Source organism: Gymnogyps californianus, unplaced genomic scaffold (assembly GCF_018139145.2).
Source record: "Gymnogyps californianus isolate 813 unplaced genomic scaffold, ASM1813914v2 HiC_scaffold_69, whole genome shotgun sequence".
NCBI lineage: Eukaryota > Metazoa > Chordata > Aves > Accipitriformes > Cathartidae > Gymnogyps > Gymnogyps californianus.
In genome coordinates this window covers 1-18,918 of record NW_026114462.1, presented here as the reverse complement: position 1 = coordinate 18,918, position 18,918 = coordinate 1, and the positions used below count along the sequence as shown (strand labels likewise).

The 18,918-nt window shown below is 38.1% G+C and overlaps 1 protein-coding gene across 1 annotated transcript in view; it reads right to left on the bottom strand.

Annotated features, from left to right (window-relative positions):
• LOC127029094 (transportin-1-like) overlaps window positions 1-18,652 on the bottom strand; it is a gene marked incomplete at its 5' end in the record, with an annotated part of 30,167 nt that extends 11,515 nt beyond the window's left edge. Inside the window, 11 exon segments of the mRNA XM_050914734.1 lie at window positions 88-246; window positions 473-580; window positions 1,427-1,513; window positions 3,016-3,187; window positions 4,158-4,383; window positions 5,542-5,694; window positions 7,796-7,967; window positions 8,638-8,698; window positions 12,589-12,707; window positions 17,846-17,968; window positions 18,571-18,652. Coding sequence (XP_050770691.1) covers window positions 88-246; window positions 473-580; window positions 1,427-1,513; window positions 3,016-3,187; window positions 4,158-4,383; window positions 5,542-5,694; window positions 7,796-7,967; window positions 8,638-8,698; window positions 12,589-12,707; window positions 17,846-17,968; window positions 18,571-18,652 — 1,462 coding nt within the window.
• Between the last annotated feature and the right edge of the window lie 266 nt (window positions 18,653-18,918).

The window sequence follows — 18,918 nt, the reverse complement described above, 5'->3', positions numbered from 1 at the left end:
AGGAAGAAAAAAACCTGACAATTCTAGAAGTGTTTCTGATTCTCTTAAGAAAGAAAATCCTTGGATTAAACAGGTTACTCATCTCACCTGCATGCATTGGTACATTAGTGTCAGGATATTGCTGCGAGCCACTAGCTGTTCAATGTTGCCTCCAAGTCCTTCAGCTAAACCACTGAGTAAATCAAGAGCCACAATCATGAAATCTTTATCTGGAGCCTCATATTGGTCTGGCTGAGCATTGTGCAACTGCAACAAATAAGTACGCATTTTCAAAATGAGTATTAGATTTTCTCAGGGGTATGCATAAAAGTAAAAACAAAACAAACAAAAAAATTAGTTTCAGAACTGCAGCTTCATTTAAATATTCAATGGTTAATACTACAAACCTCCCTGCAAACCCGTAACTTTACATAGTTAATACATTGGTTTAAGGAGATATTCTGAAAATATTGGAATAGCAATAGAAAAATACCATGGCTTGTGCAAGAGTCTTCTGCACCAGATTTACACAACGCTGGTACACAGGTTCACAGTACGGAAGAAAGCCAGATTGCAAGGCAGTAGCAACTGACGACAGGCACTGGAATAAAATAAAATAAAATAAAATAAAATAAAATAAAATAAAAGAAGAAAAAAAAGAAAAAAGAAAAAAAAAGAAAAAAGAAAAAGAGCAAGAGACACACACACTAACTTTCCTCACCTCCCCGAAGTACCTTTTACTTGGGAGAGGTAAATTAAAAGCATTTTAAGTATACCCACAAGTAACTGATTAAGTAAAAGCAACCTAGAAAGGCAGTACCAATTAGCTGAGACAAGGCAACTGTCAGCTAATTGTTACTCTCTCCTATCTATGTCAGTTGAGAAAATTTCTCAGAAGCAGCATCTTCTTAGAGGTGGCCAAGAAAGTTCATATGAAGACAGTTACTATAATTCAGCTAGCACTTACACTAAACTTCAGTATCCTAACCATGTACAAGCCCTAACATTACCCAAGAGTTATGAAACTAATTTCTCTAGAAGTGTTTTCCTGCTTCACACTTGGAAAGTAGAGAGAATAGACTACATGGTCTGGTTCATACCTTCAGCCTGTCTGATAACAGTTTTAATGGAGGGATGAAGGGAGAGCAAGGAGAGAGAGAAAACAAGAACAACATGGGGATGGAACAATTTTTTTAAAAAAGAATCCCAAAGGAAACGCTCAAGAATGGCAGAAAAAAAACCCAAAAACCCTAAAAGATTTCTGCTAAACCTAATGACATTTCCTCAGTCACAAGATTTTCTCACTACAGTCATAATATTTTCTCCATAATGGGAAATACTTAACACTGTCAGCTTTTATAGTCACACTTCCTAGTAGGAACATCTTTAGTAAAAGGGGTAATTCCTAAAAGGAGTTGATAAAACATATTCAAATTTTAACATTTACCTCTAATAAAGGGAAGAGATCTTTATCTTCATCCTTCAACATGTTCCACTTCTGGATTAATGGAGGCATTAGCATCTGAATATATTCCTGTTTAGGATGAAAACGCATCAGCTACTGAAACACTTCATTGCATGCTAGTTTATTTCAAAGCTAGAAAATTGATATATTAAGAATTGATATATTTTACTTTTTCAGCAAAAGAAAATTGATATACTGTAATTCATTGTTGCAATATGTAGAAGTAGTTTAATATTAGAATTTACAATTTGTGTCTTAAAATTTTTTGCTGAGGCACATAAGTACCTTTGCAGAACGAATCTTTTCCTCCAGGTTTTGCTTCAGTCTAGCAAATTTTAATAGCTGCCTGGGTTGTTACAAATCTATAGGATTGCCTCAGGGCCTACAGAAAATGTTTTTACCAGCAATGCAATCTGGCTGTGCATCTGCCACCTGCTTTTCTCAACCATCTCCCATTGCCCTGATGCTACAACCATATCCCCCCAAGTTCCTGAAACCTCTTCCTCAAGCAACTACCCATCCATGAAGAAAGTAATTTTCTATCCCTCCAGAAGGGCACACTTACCAATTCTGTATAAAGACATTGCACCTTCCCTGCCAATGCTGTCACAGTCACAAGGACATTAAGCAAGGCATCCCTGTAGTACTGTTGCTCCTAGAAAGTATCCAAAGAGCCAACAGATGCTGCCACCTAATGCTATGTCCAAAGATACAATATTCTAAGTGACTGAAGAAAGTCCCACCATCACCAGGAGCTCCCATTTAGCTTCCTCCTGGTGCTGTCAAATGTCAAGCTGGCCAGGGCCAGAGAGAGATAGGAAAAGATGTCCTTTGATGGTGTGGAGTCTTGGACGGCAAGTAAAATGCCATGGCAACAACCCAAATTGTTTTATTCTAGTGTGTCTATGTCATGTGAAGCACTATAGAGAAATAAAGCAAATTTCAATAGCCATCATAAGATGCACGTGACATGCATGCATATCCTATTAATGAACATATGTACACTACAAAAAAACCACTATATTTGCTTGTGTTATCTGTGCTTTGTCCAAAGGATTCTGTTTTTTTTATATATAAAAATGCATGTCTGTCCCACTCTCTGATAAAGCAATTTCTAATGATGATGTGCTCCAATACATTGAAAAGACACAGAGCAGCTTAGCTATACTGAAAGTGGTTACAAAAAATAAAATAATAATAATAAAAAATCAGTCATTAGAAATTAGCACACACACTGCACCAATTTCTTTAAAGTCCCATTTCATATCTATATTGATATATGTATCTCCTCTGAGCTGAAAAATTCTGAGAATGAGGGAAAAAAGTCATGATAATGAGAAGCACATTTCACAAGCCACCACACACAATTGTTTATTCAAAATGGGGAATATTTGTGTAGTGGGAAAATTACATGCAGTCTATGTATTTTTACATGTAAATATTTACTATTATTGAAGCCTACACAAAGGTCAGCTTTTCTGTTCTATAACATGTAAAGCACACTACAAAAAACACCAAACCAGTTTTTCAATATATGACAAGTGCTTCTACGGAACATAAGGTATACTCACTGGTTTATTTAGATGATGTCCTACAGAATCTGCTAGAGTTCCTATAGCATCATAAAGAATGAGCAGGTTTTTATGCTGGTATTTACTAAATGCGAAGACCAAAGTGTCAAGTATATACGCAAGATAAGGAACAAGCTCTGTACAAGCCTCCTCTTCTAGAGTAGCAAAGGCACTGAATGACAAAAACCCCACCCCAAACAGGTCAGTCAGTATCTTGGAAAAAAACAAGACCACCCCAAAATGCCCCACACTACCCATTTCTGTTTAAACATAGAACTGTATTTAGTCCTCAAATTCATCCAAGGTATGTTTTCAAAATGGTATTACTGAGACAAACTCAATCTATTTTGATTGAACACGAAGATTCAGCTCTTACATTGTGATGAGCAAAATTTAAAAATATTCCTGTAAAACCTGTTATGTATACATATTACAGATCTAGTTCTGCTTTATGAAGAAACTGTCTTGGCAGTCTGCTGTATACACTCCTGCCCCACACAAACCGACATGTAAAAGCTTTATTTGCTGAGCTTCCTGCACAAGAGGTGTACCCATTCCATTAATGGTGTGTCCATTAAAATTTTTTTTTTTTTTTTTTTTTTTTAATATATCAGCAGACAAGGGGGAGAAGGGAATCTTACCTCCAAGGATCTCCTTTCAAGAGAAAGGGAATATCCCTTGAAATAACTGTAACCCAAATGTTTTGGTAATCCTGAGCTAAATATAAACAACATCACTAATGCAATGATAGGATAGTTTTCCTTTGTCATCAGTATTGATCTTGTTCACAGGCATATAAAAGCCAGATTTCTGGTCAATGAAACTTCAAATACTGAAAATAAACAGGTGTCACATACAGATCATTTCTTTTACTGCAATATATTGTTTAGTTTGGTGATTCATATATTCTGAAAACAAACTGGACAAGAGAAATAAAAATTATCTGTTTTCATTTTATTACAACTTGGAGTAATTTGTGACTACTTCAGAAGCAGCTGAACCTACTCCAATTTAAAAGGAAAAAAATAAAATACATTAAGAGCTAGAAATGGAGTCATGCATTCATTGATAAAGGCATTAAAATAGTTTCCCATGAAAAAGCAGTGTCATGGATAGTGCTTTTTGTTTAAGCTTTGGCTCACCTGCAGGCAGCTTCTTGTACTCTCTTGTTGCTATCCAGAATACGCTTTAGCAACTCAGTCATTAATGGCTTCAAGTATGTGTCTGGGGGTTGACTAACTACCCAGTGTGCATAGCGACTAAGAGTCCAGCATGTAATGGAGCGCACAAGAGCCTTTTTGTTAGAGAGGCACTGAATAAGGTGAGGGATCAGCTCAGGAAGATATGGAATCATACCCTGCATACAGCCTAGAAGGAAAAATATAGCTATTACAGTATGAGAATTAACAAAAAGTTCTATTATGTTTTCTATTTCCTAGAAGGGACATATTTTCATCCTCTATCATGCAGTAATACATTTTAACAATATACAAAGTAAGTCTACCTAATTTATGTTAAGTCCTAAAAAGAAACCTCACCATAAACAATTAAAATCCCCACTCAAGTTTACATTCATTTCAACTACATTTCTATTTCAGTGCTTCCCCAATCCCCAGAAATTCTGCTTTATTAAATGGAGTATAGCAAGAACATCCAAATAAAATTAGCTTATAAAGCTTGGACGTCTTATGCCAGTCTACTTAGAGCGACCAAGACAACAAGTAGAGAAAGATTAGGCCTTGATAATAAATCATCATATGATTAAAAAGGATTCCTTAAGAAATTTAATTTTCTTCTTGTTTTCTCCTAATATCACACAAATACTGACCAGCAATAAAAAGCTACACACTTCAAGTCAGCAAGGGCAGTAATACACCAAGATTTGTCAGAAGTACTAACTTTTACCTTGCTTGACTTGAAATCAAAACCAACAAAAAAGTTTTCTAGCAACAAAGAAAAAGTATGTTCATCAGGCACTGTAGGAAAAGATAGATAATCCAGGCATGGACCCAAACATATTCCTTCAGTTTGCAAAATGGACAGAGATGCTGGAAATACAGGCAAAAAGCCAAGCCTGTGAGTAAATACAAAGAAATGGAAGTTATCACATTTAAATCAGAGAATCATCTACAAAAAGCAGCTCAGGGCACTGAAGTCACAGCACCGGTCTTCTCCATTTCTGAAAACACTGAATGAAATGTAAGGCTCAAATTTATTAAATATTCCTGTTGTATCAAATCAAGGTAGTACTTAATGAGAGACCAATAAATATATGCTGCAGAGTTAAGAAAGGGAGGAATAAAAGAAATTAAGTTATTTAGCCTCCGAAACATGCATAGATTCGAAAATGAAAAATTAAACAAATAATTGCAGTCACCAACTAGTAGATGTAGAGATTAATCACTAAAAACCAAATCAGCCAAGGACATATACTTGTTTGCACAAGTAAATTCACCTAGAAGGAATCACAGAGCTGCTTTAGAACCAATCAAAAATTCAGCAACCTGATATGAACTGTTGCCTTACCTTCAGCAATTGCTCCAAGAACAAGGATACCTGATTCTTTAACTACCCATTCGGGATGGAAGAGCAATTCCTTCAAAAGGGGCAAGATGTGTGGCAGAAGTTCATCACGAAATACATTAGCCAGGACATCTAGAGCAGCAGCAGAACATTTCCCTGAGGGGAATTAATAGTGTTAATCTGCTTATTATACAAGCAGTTGTAGTTAGACAGTATAATCCTCATTTTAACTTTGAGCTGCCAGGGCATTAGGAGGAAAGATACTTCCACTTCATTACAATACACAGGGATCCACTGTGCTCTGGTACAAAGCTCTTAGAAAGCCAATTTTGCAGCATTTTTATAGCCACTAAAAGGACTTATACACTGGGGATATTAAAACACTCACTGACAGAAACCACACCATTATATTGCAACATTATATACACTACATAATTTCAGGATGGTGTAACACTATGGAAGAGGGAAGGTCTGTGACATGAACGTAACATACTGGAGAAACTAAGGAGAAAGGAGAAATAGCCTAAAAATATTAGCAATTGATTAAAAAGAAAATGTTCAAACATGATCCATGTCTCAAAGCAAAAAAAAAAAAAAAAAAAAAAAAAAAGGCAAAATCATCAATCTCTAGAGACTGAAATTCATTGACCTCTGCTCTGAGCTTTTATATCTTACTCCTAGTTCTGTGATGCACCAATACAAAGAACACCACCTCGAAATTTGTTTGAAAGTTTTTAATCGCATATTTTTAGCGCACAAAAGCTCATAAAAGAACAACTTCAAAACATGATTCAGAGATCCTTACTCTGGTTTTCTGCTGTGGTGCTGTCATGTCTAGAAAAATAATGCCAAGATGGATTTATAAAGAATGCTCATATTACAGAATTTATACTGCACTTTTTTTGCTTATTATGATCTCAGTTCCTTCTTAATTTGTGTCAGAAATGATCCAACTGGAACAAAAGTATATACAAGACAGGTAATCAGGCAAAATATATGTAGCAAATGTAACATGCAAAAATCCTAAACTGGACCTAAACTGCTAGTAAGCCCAAACAGGACAGACAAGTTTTCAGCTGGGAGATAGCAACTACTAGGATAGATAATAAATACAAAACTTTTTCTGCTCTGCTCCTAGATGATGTCCAACAGGTTTGAATAAAACAAAACATGAGCCCTCAACTCAGAGCAGATCTCCACTGCAAAGCAATAATAAACAGCACATAGTCCCCAAGACCAGCACCTGCTGCTTTCAGCTAAGACTGTTTCAGCTTTCTACTAGAGGAAAAAAAGGCAGACTCCGATATTTAGTTACCAGGTCTCATTAGTAAGCAATGCTGCTAATTGTCAGGCTGTGCTGATGTTTCCTCTCTGTTCAAATTGGAAGTCAAATATAGAACACTGGATAAGAAATAGGGTGCACAATTCTGAATTTCAGATAATCCAAATTCTCTCAAGTCCAGATGACATACATCAAAACAGATTTCTTAACTGTTCTGTTCTCTCTCTTTCCTAGTCAGCTTTAGCTTCCTCACCATCTTAACCAAAACTGCGGACCACAGGGCGCCCTCTGTCATTTCAGCTATGTTTTTCAGAAAATATGTATTTAATAGTATGAAAAAAAGATACTTTACAAAAGCAAACATATTTGTGCTTATTTTCTTCTAAAATAATAATAATAATTTTAAAAGTTTAGATATGTCTCAAAGCTGTTTGATCCATAAGCTTCAAAATACATTCATCTGTACTACATCTGAACTACTGGTAATAGCTGTCAGTAGTAGCATGTTCAAATGGAGGAAAAAAAAAAAAATCAAAACATACAAACCAGATTTAGAGGGAAGACTGAAGTAAAAGAAAGCATTATTAAGCTTCCTCAAGCTAAGAACAATGTGTAAGACTTTTTTTTTTTAAATAAAGTTAAACAGGTGATCCATGATTTGTATTATCTTGTAGAATTAAAATTCAAAATCCAAAGCTTCTGTTGAATTGCATCCAGTAGATGTTTGCAGTTCTATCGGCCATATTTGAAATAAGCTTACAGGTGGTTAGCTTTTGTTAATACAGTTACATAGCCAAAACGTCACCTGAAAGACTCCCCCTCTGCCCCAACCACCAATTATATCAGCAGATAGTTCTTTTTCTATTCAAAAGCAAAGCCTCAGTATTCCTATACACAAACTCCTCTTTTTACTGTGGTTCTCGTATTATGCAAGTAGCTATATTTTAAAACATTTTACACATTACTTTGACATACTTAAATTCCAGTCAGAAATAGTATCGTCATCATCAAGATCATCGTCATCGTCATCATCATCATCTTCAATACCATCTTCTTCATGTTGCTGAGCTACCGTCCGTGAACGATGAAAACGAGGTCTTATGTCCTGTTCACTATCTGGAATAGCTTCATCTTCTTCAACATCCCCCTGTCATCAAAATGCTTTATCAGATAAAGTAGTGCAACTATATTGCTCAAGGAAGTTAAGAAAGTAGTGTAAATTTTAGTTCAAGATTTTATAAGCCTATGAAAGATTCACATCCCACTTGTGCTGCCCAGCTAACTAAAAATGCCATTGTTCCTGCATTCTGCTACAGTATCTACCAGAAAAATGACAGGAAAATAGAAGCAAGAGAGGTAAGCTCACACAAAAGCACAAAGTATCCTTCTTGTTAAGAAATTACTCTTGGTGGGAAGGAATTAGAAGGAAGAAGAGATAGAGAAATTCTAGTACACAGACACATTCTAAAATGTTGTAATGGAAAAAGCTGTGTAGTTCAAGCTAGAAGGGCATTAAAATTAATTCTGATCATTTTTTTAGGCTGCTTTGCTGCAGTAATTAATTGGTAAAAGTATTCTAGCTCTGCCAAAGTTGGGTGGAAGGGGATGGGGCAAAGCAGGAAAGCCCACAGATTATTTTCCAGCAAACGTGGCAGCAGTTGCATTTAGTTTTTGGAACAGCACACCTTGCCCCAGAAAGCTAAATCTCCATTGAACAGATGGCAGACCAGATCTGGCCTACCAGCTCAATCATTCTGATTTACAAGTCAGAAGCTAACCAGATATTCTTACTGAGTATAAGAGAAATCAATGCTTACCTTCAACAGAATAATATCAATCTCTGAATATTTCATACCATTTACCAGCACAGGTATCAGTCTACAAAGAAATATTGATACATGTCAAGAAGGAAGACCCAGGTAATTACAGGCCTGTCAGTCTCACTTCAGTGCCTGGTAAAATTATGGAGAAGGTCATTCTGGGAGTTATTGAAAAACACTCGAGAGACAATGCAGTCATTGGTCATAGCCAGCACGGGTTCACGAGGTGAAAGTCCTGCTTAACCAACTTAATTTCCTTTTATGACAAGGTCACCCATCTAGTTGACCAAGGGAAGCCAGTAGATGTGGGTTTTTTTTGGATTTTAGCAAAGCTTTTGATACTGTCTCTCACAGTATCCTTCTGGACAAAATGTCCAGCACAGAGCTAGACAAGTCCATAATACATTGGGTGAGCAACTGGCTGACAGGTCGGGCTCAGAGAGTTATGGTAAATGGGGTTACATCAGGCTGGCGGCCAGTCACCAGTGGGGTTCCCCAGGGCTCAATTTTAGGGCCAGTGCTCTTTAATGTTTTTATAAATGATCCGGACGCAGGAATCGAATGTACGTTAAGTAAGTTTGCCAATGATACTAAACTAGGAGGAGCCGTGGACTCCCTCGAGGGTAGAGAGGCCTTACAGAGAGATCTGGATAGACTAGAGAGCTGGGCAATCACCAACCATGTGAAATTTAACAAGAGCAAGTGCCGGATTCTGCACCTGGGACGGGGTAATCCTGGGTATATGTACAAATTGGGGGACGAGAGGCTGGAGAGCAGCCCCGTGGAAAGAGCTCTGGGGGTTTGGGTTGATGGCAAGTTGAATATATGAGTCAACAGTGTGCCCTGGCAGCCAAAAGGGCCAACCGTGTCCTGGGGTGCATCAAGCACAGCATAGCTAGCCGGTCGAGGGAGGTGATTGTCCCACTCTGCACTGCACTGGTGTGGCCCCACCTCGAGTACTGTGTGCAGTTTTGGGCGCCTCAATATAAGAAGGCCATCAAACTATTAGAGTGTGTCCAGAGGAGGGTGACCAAGATGGTGAAAGGTCTCGAGGGCAAGACTTAGGAGGAGCAGCTGAGGTCACTTGGCTTGTTCAGCTTGGAGAAGAGAAGGCTGAGGGGTGACCTCATCGCAGTCTACAACTTCCTCAAGGGGGGCAGCAGAGGGGGAGGTGCTGATCTCCTCTCTCTGATGACCAGCGATAGGACATGAGGAAATGGAATGGAGCTGCATCAGTGGAAGTTCAGATTGGACATTAGGAAAAGGTTCTTCACTGAGAGGGAGGGTGGTCGGTCACTGGAACAGGCTCCCCAGGGAAGTGGTCACGGCACCAAGCCTGTCAGAGTTCAAGGAGCATCTGGACGATACTCTTAGTCATATGGTTTAGTGTTAGGTAGTCCTGCGAGGAGCAGGGAGTTGGACTCGATGATCCTTATGGGTCTCTTCCAACTCGAGATATTCTATGATTCTACGTCAAAACAATACATAAATAAAAGCAAGCTGGTTTTCAGTTACCTGGGCCATAATTTTGGTTGTAACCATCCCCCCAACACTGAAAACAAAAAAACCCACCGAACTTAGCCTGATAACAAAAGCTAGTACCTTAATCATACTCCATTTCATGAGGTTCATCAATACTTTGTAATCTGAAAAAGTGTTAATTTCTAACTATAGGTAGCCAGATGGCACAACTAAGTTTTACACTTTAAAAACAGGATATTCTTCCACATGATGAAATTTATTCTGAAGCACCTTTCAGAAATTAAGTCTAAAGCTTTTCAGTAAGAATTCAAACTCCCAAAATATGCTTGATAAACAAGTTAAGTTGGCTCTCACGAATAGTATTTGTCACTTTATTTACCTGTGGCTGAAGACTCTACTCACTACTCTTAAGGATGGAAGTCTAACTACATTAAGCCCTCCTATCCTTTTGTGATTACTTCAAGTATCACCCCTTAAGACAAGTCCCCAACATTGCAGAGATCTTGACATTAGTCAAGTCATTAGTCTATATTAGAACTTTACTTAGTTATTAAACTGGTTATGGCCATGGGACTCCAATGGTACTGATGTATGGCAAAAAAAAAAAAAAAAAGTAGTACTAGGGGAAAAAAGTCAAATACTTCACATAAAAACACATTCACTACAAAAATAAATCCATAAAAATAAAAATGTGTATTACAAGACAAATCAAGCTAATACTGAAATCACCATGGACTGACCCAGCACCAGTGACAGACTCAATCCCTGTATATTCTGCAGCTGAGGAGTATTGTTTCTGAAGGTACTCAGGCCAGCAATAATATTCACGCATCTCAATGGCACATTACCTTCTCAACTTTTAATGAAAGAGTAAGTATTTGGATTAACACCCATTCATTGGCATTTCTGCAGCATACTTCATGAAGTATGCAGGAGCTATATATTTTATAAGAAAGCCTACAGGAGCAAAATGGAACAAGATATTAAACAAACAGGTTTTTAGAAGATCTTGTTCCACTTAATCCAATACAAAAAATTTAAGATTATCATCAAGTATTGGCAAATTTATATAGCTCCCTAGTCAAAAAGGACTTGCCAACTAACAAGTTGCTTTCAACAAATGACACTGAAAGATGAGAGATATGTAATGCTACTCTTATCTGTTTTTCTAGAAATTTAAAAGCTTCTTAAAAAAACACAACAACCGAGGATGAAGCTGTTGCAATGTCTATGTTCATGTAGGCCAGAAGAGGTTTAAGTTTTATACTGAGAAGGTGACTAGTATTAACATGTGTGTTGGGAAGGTGGTAGGTAGAATCAAGAACTGTGCTATCATTCTTTTGTCTTTTGAGCTATAAGAGTAGGAGTTAAGTAAAAACATTTTAAAACTTAAAAATCATTTCTCATAACATTGGTTCTCCTGTTTTCAACTCCTATTCCTGTACTGCTACAGTAGGTGTTTTAATCTCAATTCTCTGCTTTCTAATTGCTTATGAAAACTGAAATTTTGACACCCCCCCACTTTTTTTTTTTTTTTTTTTTTTTTTTTAAACTGCTTTACATCTAAAGTTGTCATTTTTGCTGAAAAGAATGTATCTCTTCTCTCAACATCTTGACTGGAAGAGCAGAATCACAGACAGAACTGCTCTAGTATTTTCAAAAACCTTCCATGCATATGTCAAAAACAGAGTCTCCATTTACTGGGAACATTGAAGAACTCGTTTCCTATTGCAAAAGTCTTCAGATTAGTCTGGAAAAAAGTTACGAGCACTGTTGCAGACATGCAGATGTTTAAATCTCAAACATGGATATTCATTCCCGTTCAATCAAGGATCTACATTTTAAGGCTTAAGATAACTTTTTGAAACTTACAAAAAAAAGTTTTTGAAACTTAAAAAGCTACTGTCAGTCTGAACAAGTATGAAGAAACACATTGTACATGCTTTCTTCAAGTTTAAATTACAGTGGCAATTGATATGAAATTGATTCCTAAAACTAAATGATCTTGTCGTTTTGTTAAGTTCTTCATAAAGATGAGGAACCCTTGGCATGACTATGCACATAGAAGCGTTGCACAGAGATGCTCACAATAGCAGTTGTCAAGACAACACGTTCATGGTACACCAGATATTACAGGTAATGTCACGTAGAGATGTTTGTTTAAGCTTAAGCGCACGTTAGTATACCTTTGCATCGATCTGATGCTTAACAGGCTGTTAAGCTCGAGGTAAAACACCAGTGACACAATTTAGGTTGCTTCTGGAGCTGAGTCTGAAATCCTCAGAAGTCTCTTCAGTGACCTCTGCACTACAGCCATTTTTAACATGCACAAGAACTAGCTACAGGAAACTCCTAAGCATACAGCAAGCTAGATACAGTCTCTATAAGAGTAACCAGGAACAAGTCAACTGAAGTTTAAAGATGACTATTTCAAAATAACTAGGAGTTGTAATTCTTAATACTTACTTAGTAAGATGCCGACATAATACATCTTTACAAATTGGCTGTTCAGCCAAAGTCAGCCAAAACTCGCAAGCCTCCAAAGCCACGTTTTCATCTTGGTCCTGGGTCCTCTGAAGCATATACTACACAACATAAAAAAAAAAATTTACTTGTATAAGATACAAGTTTTAAGTGCCCAGAAGAAGCTATCAACATTGCAAAGCATGTTTGCAAAAACAGACTATTCTACCAGAGTAATTTTGTTTATTTGGGGCAAGGGGAAGAAACAGATATAAGAGACTACTTAAGGCTATGGTGAGAATAAGCCAAGAGACTTATTTCTTAATGCTAGATGATTCAGATTCTAAGTTTCTTCACTGCTTAAGTGAGAACGTTATTACCAAGAAACTATAGACAGAGACCCAAGATAATAAACAGCAGTTTCCTGAGAATAGTTTTTTTTTTTAAATTATTATTTTACCACCCCTCCTCTTTGCCCTTTTGAATAAAAGGTACAACTATACACTTAGTAAGATGGAAATACTTTTTCTATCCAGTACCATAAAAAAGCTTCCCTTTCAAATCTTGATTACCTGACAGGATGCAATTAAGCAGAACCCATAACAGGGAAAAAAAGTCTCACTTTTTTCTAGCATGAATGGTAATTCAGAGATTCAGTATCAAATCTTTAAGCTTGCTGTTAAAATTTAATCCCCCTTAAACAAAAAATAATCAAATACCTGCATAAACAGAAAGCCTAAGTATACCATGGCTACATCAGTTTCTTATACACAACTGCCAAAACAATTTAGGGAAGATGCTTGCAACTTCCAAAAAAGTAATTTCTGCATTCTTCCATGCCAGTCCTTATTTCTGAAACAGTTGGTTCTTCCACTCATTTTAGAAGCCTCATGGAAGTCCATGCAGCTACCTTTCCTCACACATGGATTTAAAACGAGTAAAGGAAATCCTTCTTCAGAATACCATTTTATTCTCAAAATTAAATAGAATGGGGTGACCTATATTATCCTTATGCATTTCAGGGATGCAAGATTTGCCACAAAACACACCCCTTCCTACAGAACTGCACTAAATTGCAAGTGTTTCCTAAAGGGTCACTACTGTGATTAAGAACTCAAAGTAACAGAAATACTGCTCTATTCTGAGTTGTCAACAGATTACAGCTTAGAAAAGTTGAAAAACATCCTACCCATTGCAAGCAAGGCTTCATTAATGCACCTGAAGTGATTTGGCATTTTTCCCCAGAGGGCTTGAAAATCCACTATTTTGTTGTATCCAGTTATTTGCCACAAAGACAAAAACAGAATGACAAAAAGTAATCTCTGTTTGAAGGTGCTCCTCACGCTGTCATTTCCTCTTTAAGTATGTATTATAGTATATGCTCCATGAAGTTAGATAGCAGTAGATTGAAAAGGCTACTTACACTCAGTGGTATAAGATAGCCATATACACAGCCTGGAAATCATAGAATGGTTTGGGTTGGAAGGGACCTTAAAGATCATCTAGTTCCAACCCCTCTGCCATGGGCAGGGACACCTTCCACTAGACCAGGCTGCTCAAAGCCCCATCCAACCTGGCCTTGAACACTTCCAGGGACAGGGCATCCACAACCTCTCTGGGCAACCTATTCCAGTGCCTCACCACCCTCACAGTAAAGAATTTCTAGCTAATATCTAATCTAAATCTACTCTCTTTCAGTTTAAAACTGTTACTCCTCATCCTATCACTATACTCCCTGATAAAGAGTTCCTCCCCATCTTTACTGTAGGCCCCCATAGTAAGAACAGTGATACTAGTAACAAAGCGTGGGAAGAATATTTGAAGGTTGGTTTTTTTTTTTAATATTATCATGCCAAATTTTAATAAGTACTTTTAATAAGCTATAAAGTTCTACTGACTTTAGGCAATAGAAATAGTTGCTTCATAACAATATGTGGGTCCTGCACAGGCTGCAGGTGGATATCTGCTCCACCATTAACCTCCATGGGCTGCAGGGGGGACAGCCTGCCTCACCATGGTCTTCACCATGGGCTGCAGGGGAATCTCTGCTCTGGCGCCTGGAGCACCTCTTCCCCCTCCTTCCTCCCTGTGACCTTGGTGTCTGCAGAGTTGTTTCTCTCCCATATTCTCACTCCTCTCTCTTCTGGCTGCTGTTGCGCAGCAGTTTCCCCCCCCTTCTTAAATATGTTATCCCAGAGGCACTACCACTGTCGCTGATGAGCTCAGCCTTGGCCAGCAGCGGGTCCATCTTGGAGCCGGCTGGCATTGGCTCTGTCAGACATAGGGGAAGCTTCTGGCATCTTCTCACAGAAGCCACCCCTGTAGCCCCCCCCCCCCCCCCCCCCCCCCCCCCCGCTACCAAAACCTTGCCATGCAAACCCAATACACAATAAATTACAAAATAGCATAGGAAGATTATTCAGAACTGGTTTGCATACTCTGTAAAAAACAGTGTTGTGTTAGTCTTGTTATGTCAAACCATCAAGAAAAGAATAGCGTGATGCACAAAGCATTAAGAACACATCCTTTGAGCAGTAACAGACATCTTTATCCGAAGAAAGTAACAGGATGCATGCAATCTTATGACTTCAGCAACAAGCTGAGTTTCTGTGTTATAACTTCATAACATCAATACACTATTCATTCGTTACAAATAATCTCATTATGCATTGTACAATAAAAAGTCAGGACTTTATTGAGAAAGATCTTAGGAGCCATGTGTTTGGCTAAATATGCTCTATGAACATACAAGTGCAATCTAATAACTGAAATCTGTTAGGTCAGTCTACTCCTGACATATCCTGTTGTCATGTTCTCAGACAAAGGAAGGAGAGGAGAGAAAAAAAACCCAAACAAAAAACCAACCACCACAAAAAAATACACATCATGCTTCTGCATGGAAGTACATGCTCAAAAAACCCACTGAAATCCAAACTCAAACCATTCCTGTATGCTCCAGGAACCTGGCAAGAAAGTTAATACTAAACCTGTCTGCTTCAAAAGCATGATGCTGGCCAAGACCTTCCATCTTAGAATCACTACTGGATCATTAATATTCTTAACTACTTTAAAAGTGATTCTCCATAAGCATAAAAAAAATGATCATGTGGACTGTCGTGGTTTAACCCCAGCCGGCAACTAAGCACCACGCAGCCGCTCGCTCACTGCCCCACCACCCCTGGGATGGGGGAGAGAATCAGGAAAAAAAACCTCGTGGGTTGAGATAAAGACAGTTTAATAGGACAGAAAGGAATGAAAAACAATGATAATAATAATATGACAATAGTAATACTAAAAGAATTAAACTATACAAAGCAAGTGGTGCACAATGCAATTGCTCACCACTTGTTGACTGATGCCCAGTTAGTTCCCGAGCCGCGATCCGCCCCTCCCAGCCAATTCCCCCAGTTTATATACTGGGCATGATGTCATATGGTATATGCCCATTAGCTCAGTTGGTTAGAGCGTGGTGCTAATAACGCAAAAAGGTCACGGGTTTGATCCCCAAATTTCCAGTATATAAACTGGGGGGAGTTAGCCGGGAGGCGTGGATTGCGGCTCTGGCATCGGGTATGGAATAGCTCTTTGGCCAGTTTGGGTCAGCTGTCCTGGCTGTGTCCCCTCCCAACTTCTTGCTGGCTGGGCAGGAGAAGCTGAAAAATCCTTGACTTAGTCTAAACACTACTTAGCAACAACTAAAAACATCAGTGTGTTATCAACATTATTTTCCTACAAAATCCAAAACACTGCACTATACCAGCTACTAGGAAGAAAATTAACTCTGTCCTAGCTGAAACCAGGACATGGATACAAGTTTCTCTCTTTTTAAGACTTCCTTCAGTTAGAGCAGCCACCATCAGCAGCATTCAGCTTGGAGGTATTCAAGCTTCAAAGGGGCAAAACCAGACTCATTTGAATGTTGAACAATAGTCAGTTCTGGGATATTACATTTGCACATACCAATATGTATACAGAACCGGGGAAATCAGTAACAGTACACAGTAGTCCCAAAATTGGAAAAAAAAAAAAGTCTAAACTTTGTTATAGAACAAAAATTCACTACTACTGTCTTTTGTAGAGAAGCAGCCTAGTAATAGTTTTCCCAACAACAAAATACTGGATACAACGAGAATACAATCTTGGATCTTCTTCTGGTTGGTGATATCATTTCTACCTGCAAAGTCCAGAAGTTCCTTACTGATCTTAGGAGGGTGAAGAGCCAGAGAAGTTATCACTTGTTGACAATATAATCTCCAAAGCTTTATTCTCTCTCTCTCTCTCTCTCTCTCTCAAAAAAACCCCCAAATCCAACCAAACAAAAGAAAAAAAAAAACCCACCTCAAGTACCAACAATCCCTACTTGTCCTGTGTTACATGAGAACATGTCTGCCAGGGTCGGTGTCATGGAATTCCAGACAACACATAGGAAGATTAGACAGCAGGCCAAGGCTGTCACAAGTCACCTCAATTTTATGCCTCTCTAATACCTTTGTCCAAGAGCAAAAAAAAACTTAACACCTTCTTCACGTTGTCTGGACCTAGCCCTTATGGAATTTGACACTGGGTTATGACCCACTTGTTCACATGAAATCTGCATGAGAAACATACTGATCTTTGCTATATTTCCAGTCTAGCAATTAGTGTATGTAAAGGCTACCAAGAAACTGCCAGTATTTCCCAGAAACATGGAAATTACAACTCAAACAGTTGAGCAGACAAAAACCAGCTGATTGATCCTCTGGTAGGCAAGTCTGCACTAATCTAGAACGATAAAGGAACTATCAAATGACACTAACCTCTACAACTGAATGCAACGGCAGGCAGCTTTGTTAGTAGCTCAAAGAGCATCTCAGCTATATAAAATAACATTCCTTATCCTTGTTGCAGTCAAAAGATCCAAAAAAGGTGACAGCTTCAATGTGTAAACTGTAGCAGTATCAGCACTAGAACTAAGTTTTTTAACATGATCTTCTCACTTGTAGTCAGGCAATACCTAGCTGCTCCATGGCATAGCTGATCCTGGCCATTTCAGGATCAATTAACTTAATGAAGAATGAACAACTGCCATATGCATTGTCTGTCAAATACAATGTCAAGCTGGCAATTAGCTAAAAAGAAACTTTCGCAACCTCAATCTTGAAGGAAAACGAAGATTAGGCAAGCGCAAGAGTAACATACCTATTCTGATGAATGCTTTTAATTTGTTATTATTTCTGCAACCCCAAACGTTTCAGCATGCAATCTGGGAAATGAGACTCACCTCAACTATACTAATCATATGAGGAAGCAGGCGATCCATTCGAACTTCCAGCAACATTACCAGAGCACGGCAAACGTTTTTGCGTACTTCAGGCTCCTCATCACCAGCCAGTGCAAAAAGATTCTGTTGGAAAGTAATACCAGTTGAAAAGCCTCAATTCATCTAGTTCAACTTGTTTTGACATTACTGGCAAACTGAAGTATGCAAACGTCTATTTCCGTACCCTCCCAGCCCACACCCCAAAATACCATATTATTTCTTAAAGACATACGGTTTAGCAAATGAACTCTTCAGACTCTCAATGTGTATTGTTACCCAGTGTTTTGGTCATGTGTACATTAGACACAAGAATATTATTTCCTGAATTATTTTTTTTTCCCCCCTAAACATTAATGAAGTTCTGAAGCTAGAAAACTCCTTCAGTACATAACAGCAGCAAATAAAATACTCTACATAACCCAAAATATCACCCTTCTAATCCACATTCAGTAGTAGTAGTCCGAGAGACCCATCATCCAGACTCAGTGACACGATGATCCCCATACTGAACTCTCCATCACAGCTAAGTGACAGACTTCTGTCAGTACCTTTATCCAACAAGAGTTTCCTCTATTTATGAAAAAGGAAACATCTTTCAAAATACTATTTCTTGGGCTGGGAGAGTGCTCTTGATAAATCAGATATGTAATTTGACTTAATCCCTCCAACCAAGAATGCACACTCACCTCAATAAAAGAATCTATGTGCAACATAAGAGCTTGAGTTCTGCTGATGATAAATTGATTGACGCATGCAACAGCATGAGATCTACAAAAGAAACAGTTAAAATATACATTTTTCATGACTTAAACATTTTCTAAACTGTACATAGGCATCAAAAACATTAGGAAGCAAATCACATTGTCCAAGCAGCTTCTAGAGGCAAGAGGGAACAAATCTGCACATCTATATTGTTACCAAGAAAAATTACTAAATCACATTTTTAAGTACCACCTTATACTCCAATATATCTAATAAATAAAGTATTCAGTAAATAAAAACCAGAGCAGGATGACTATACCTGGCACATTTGT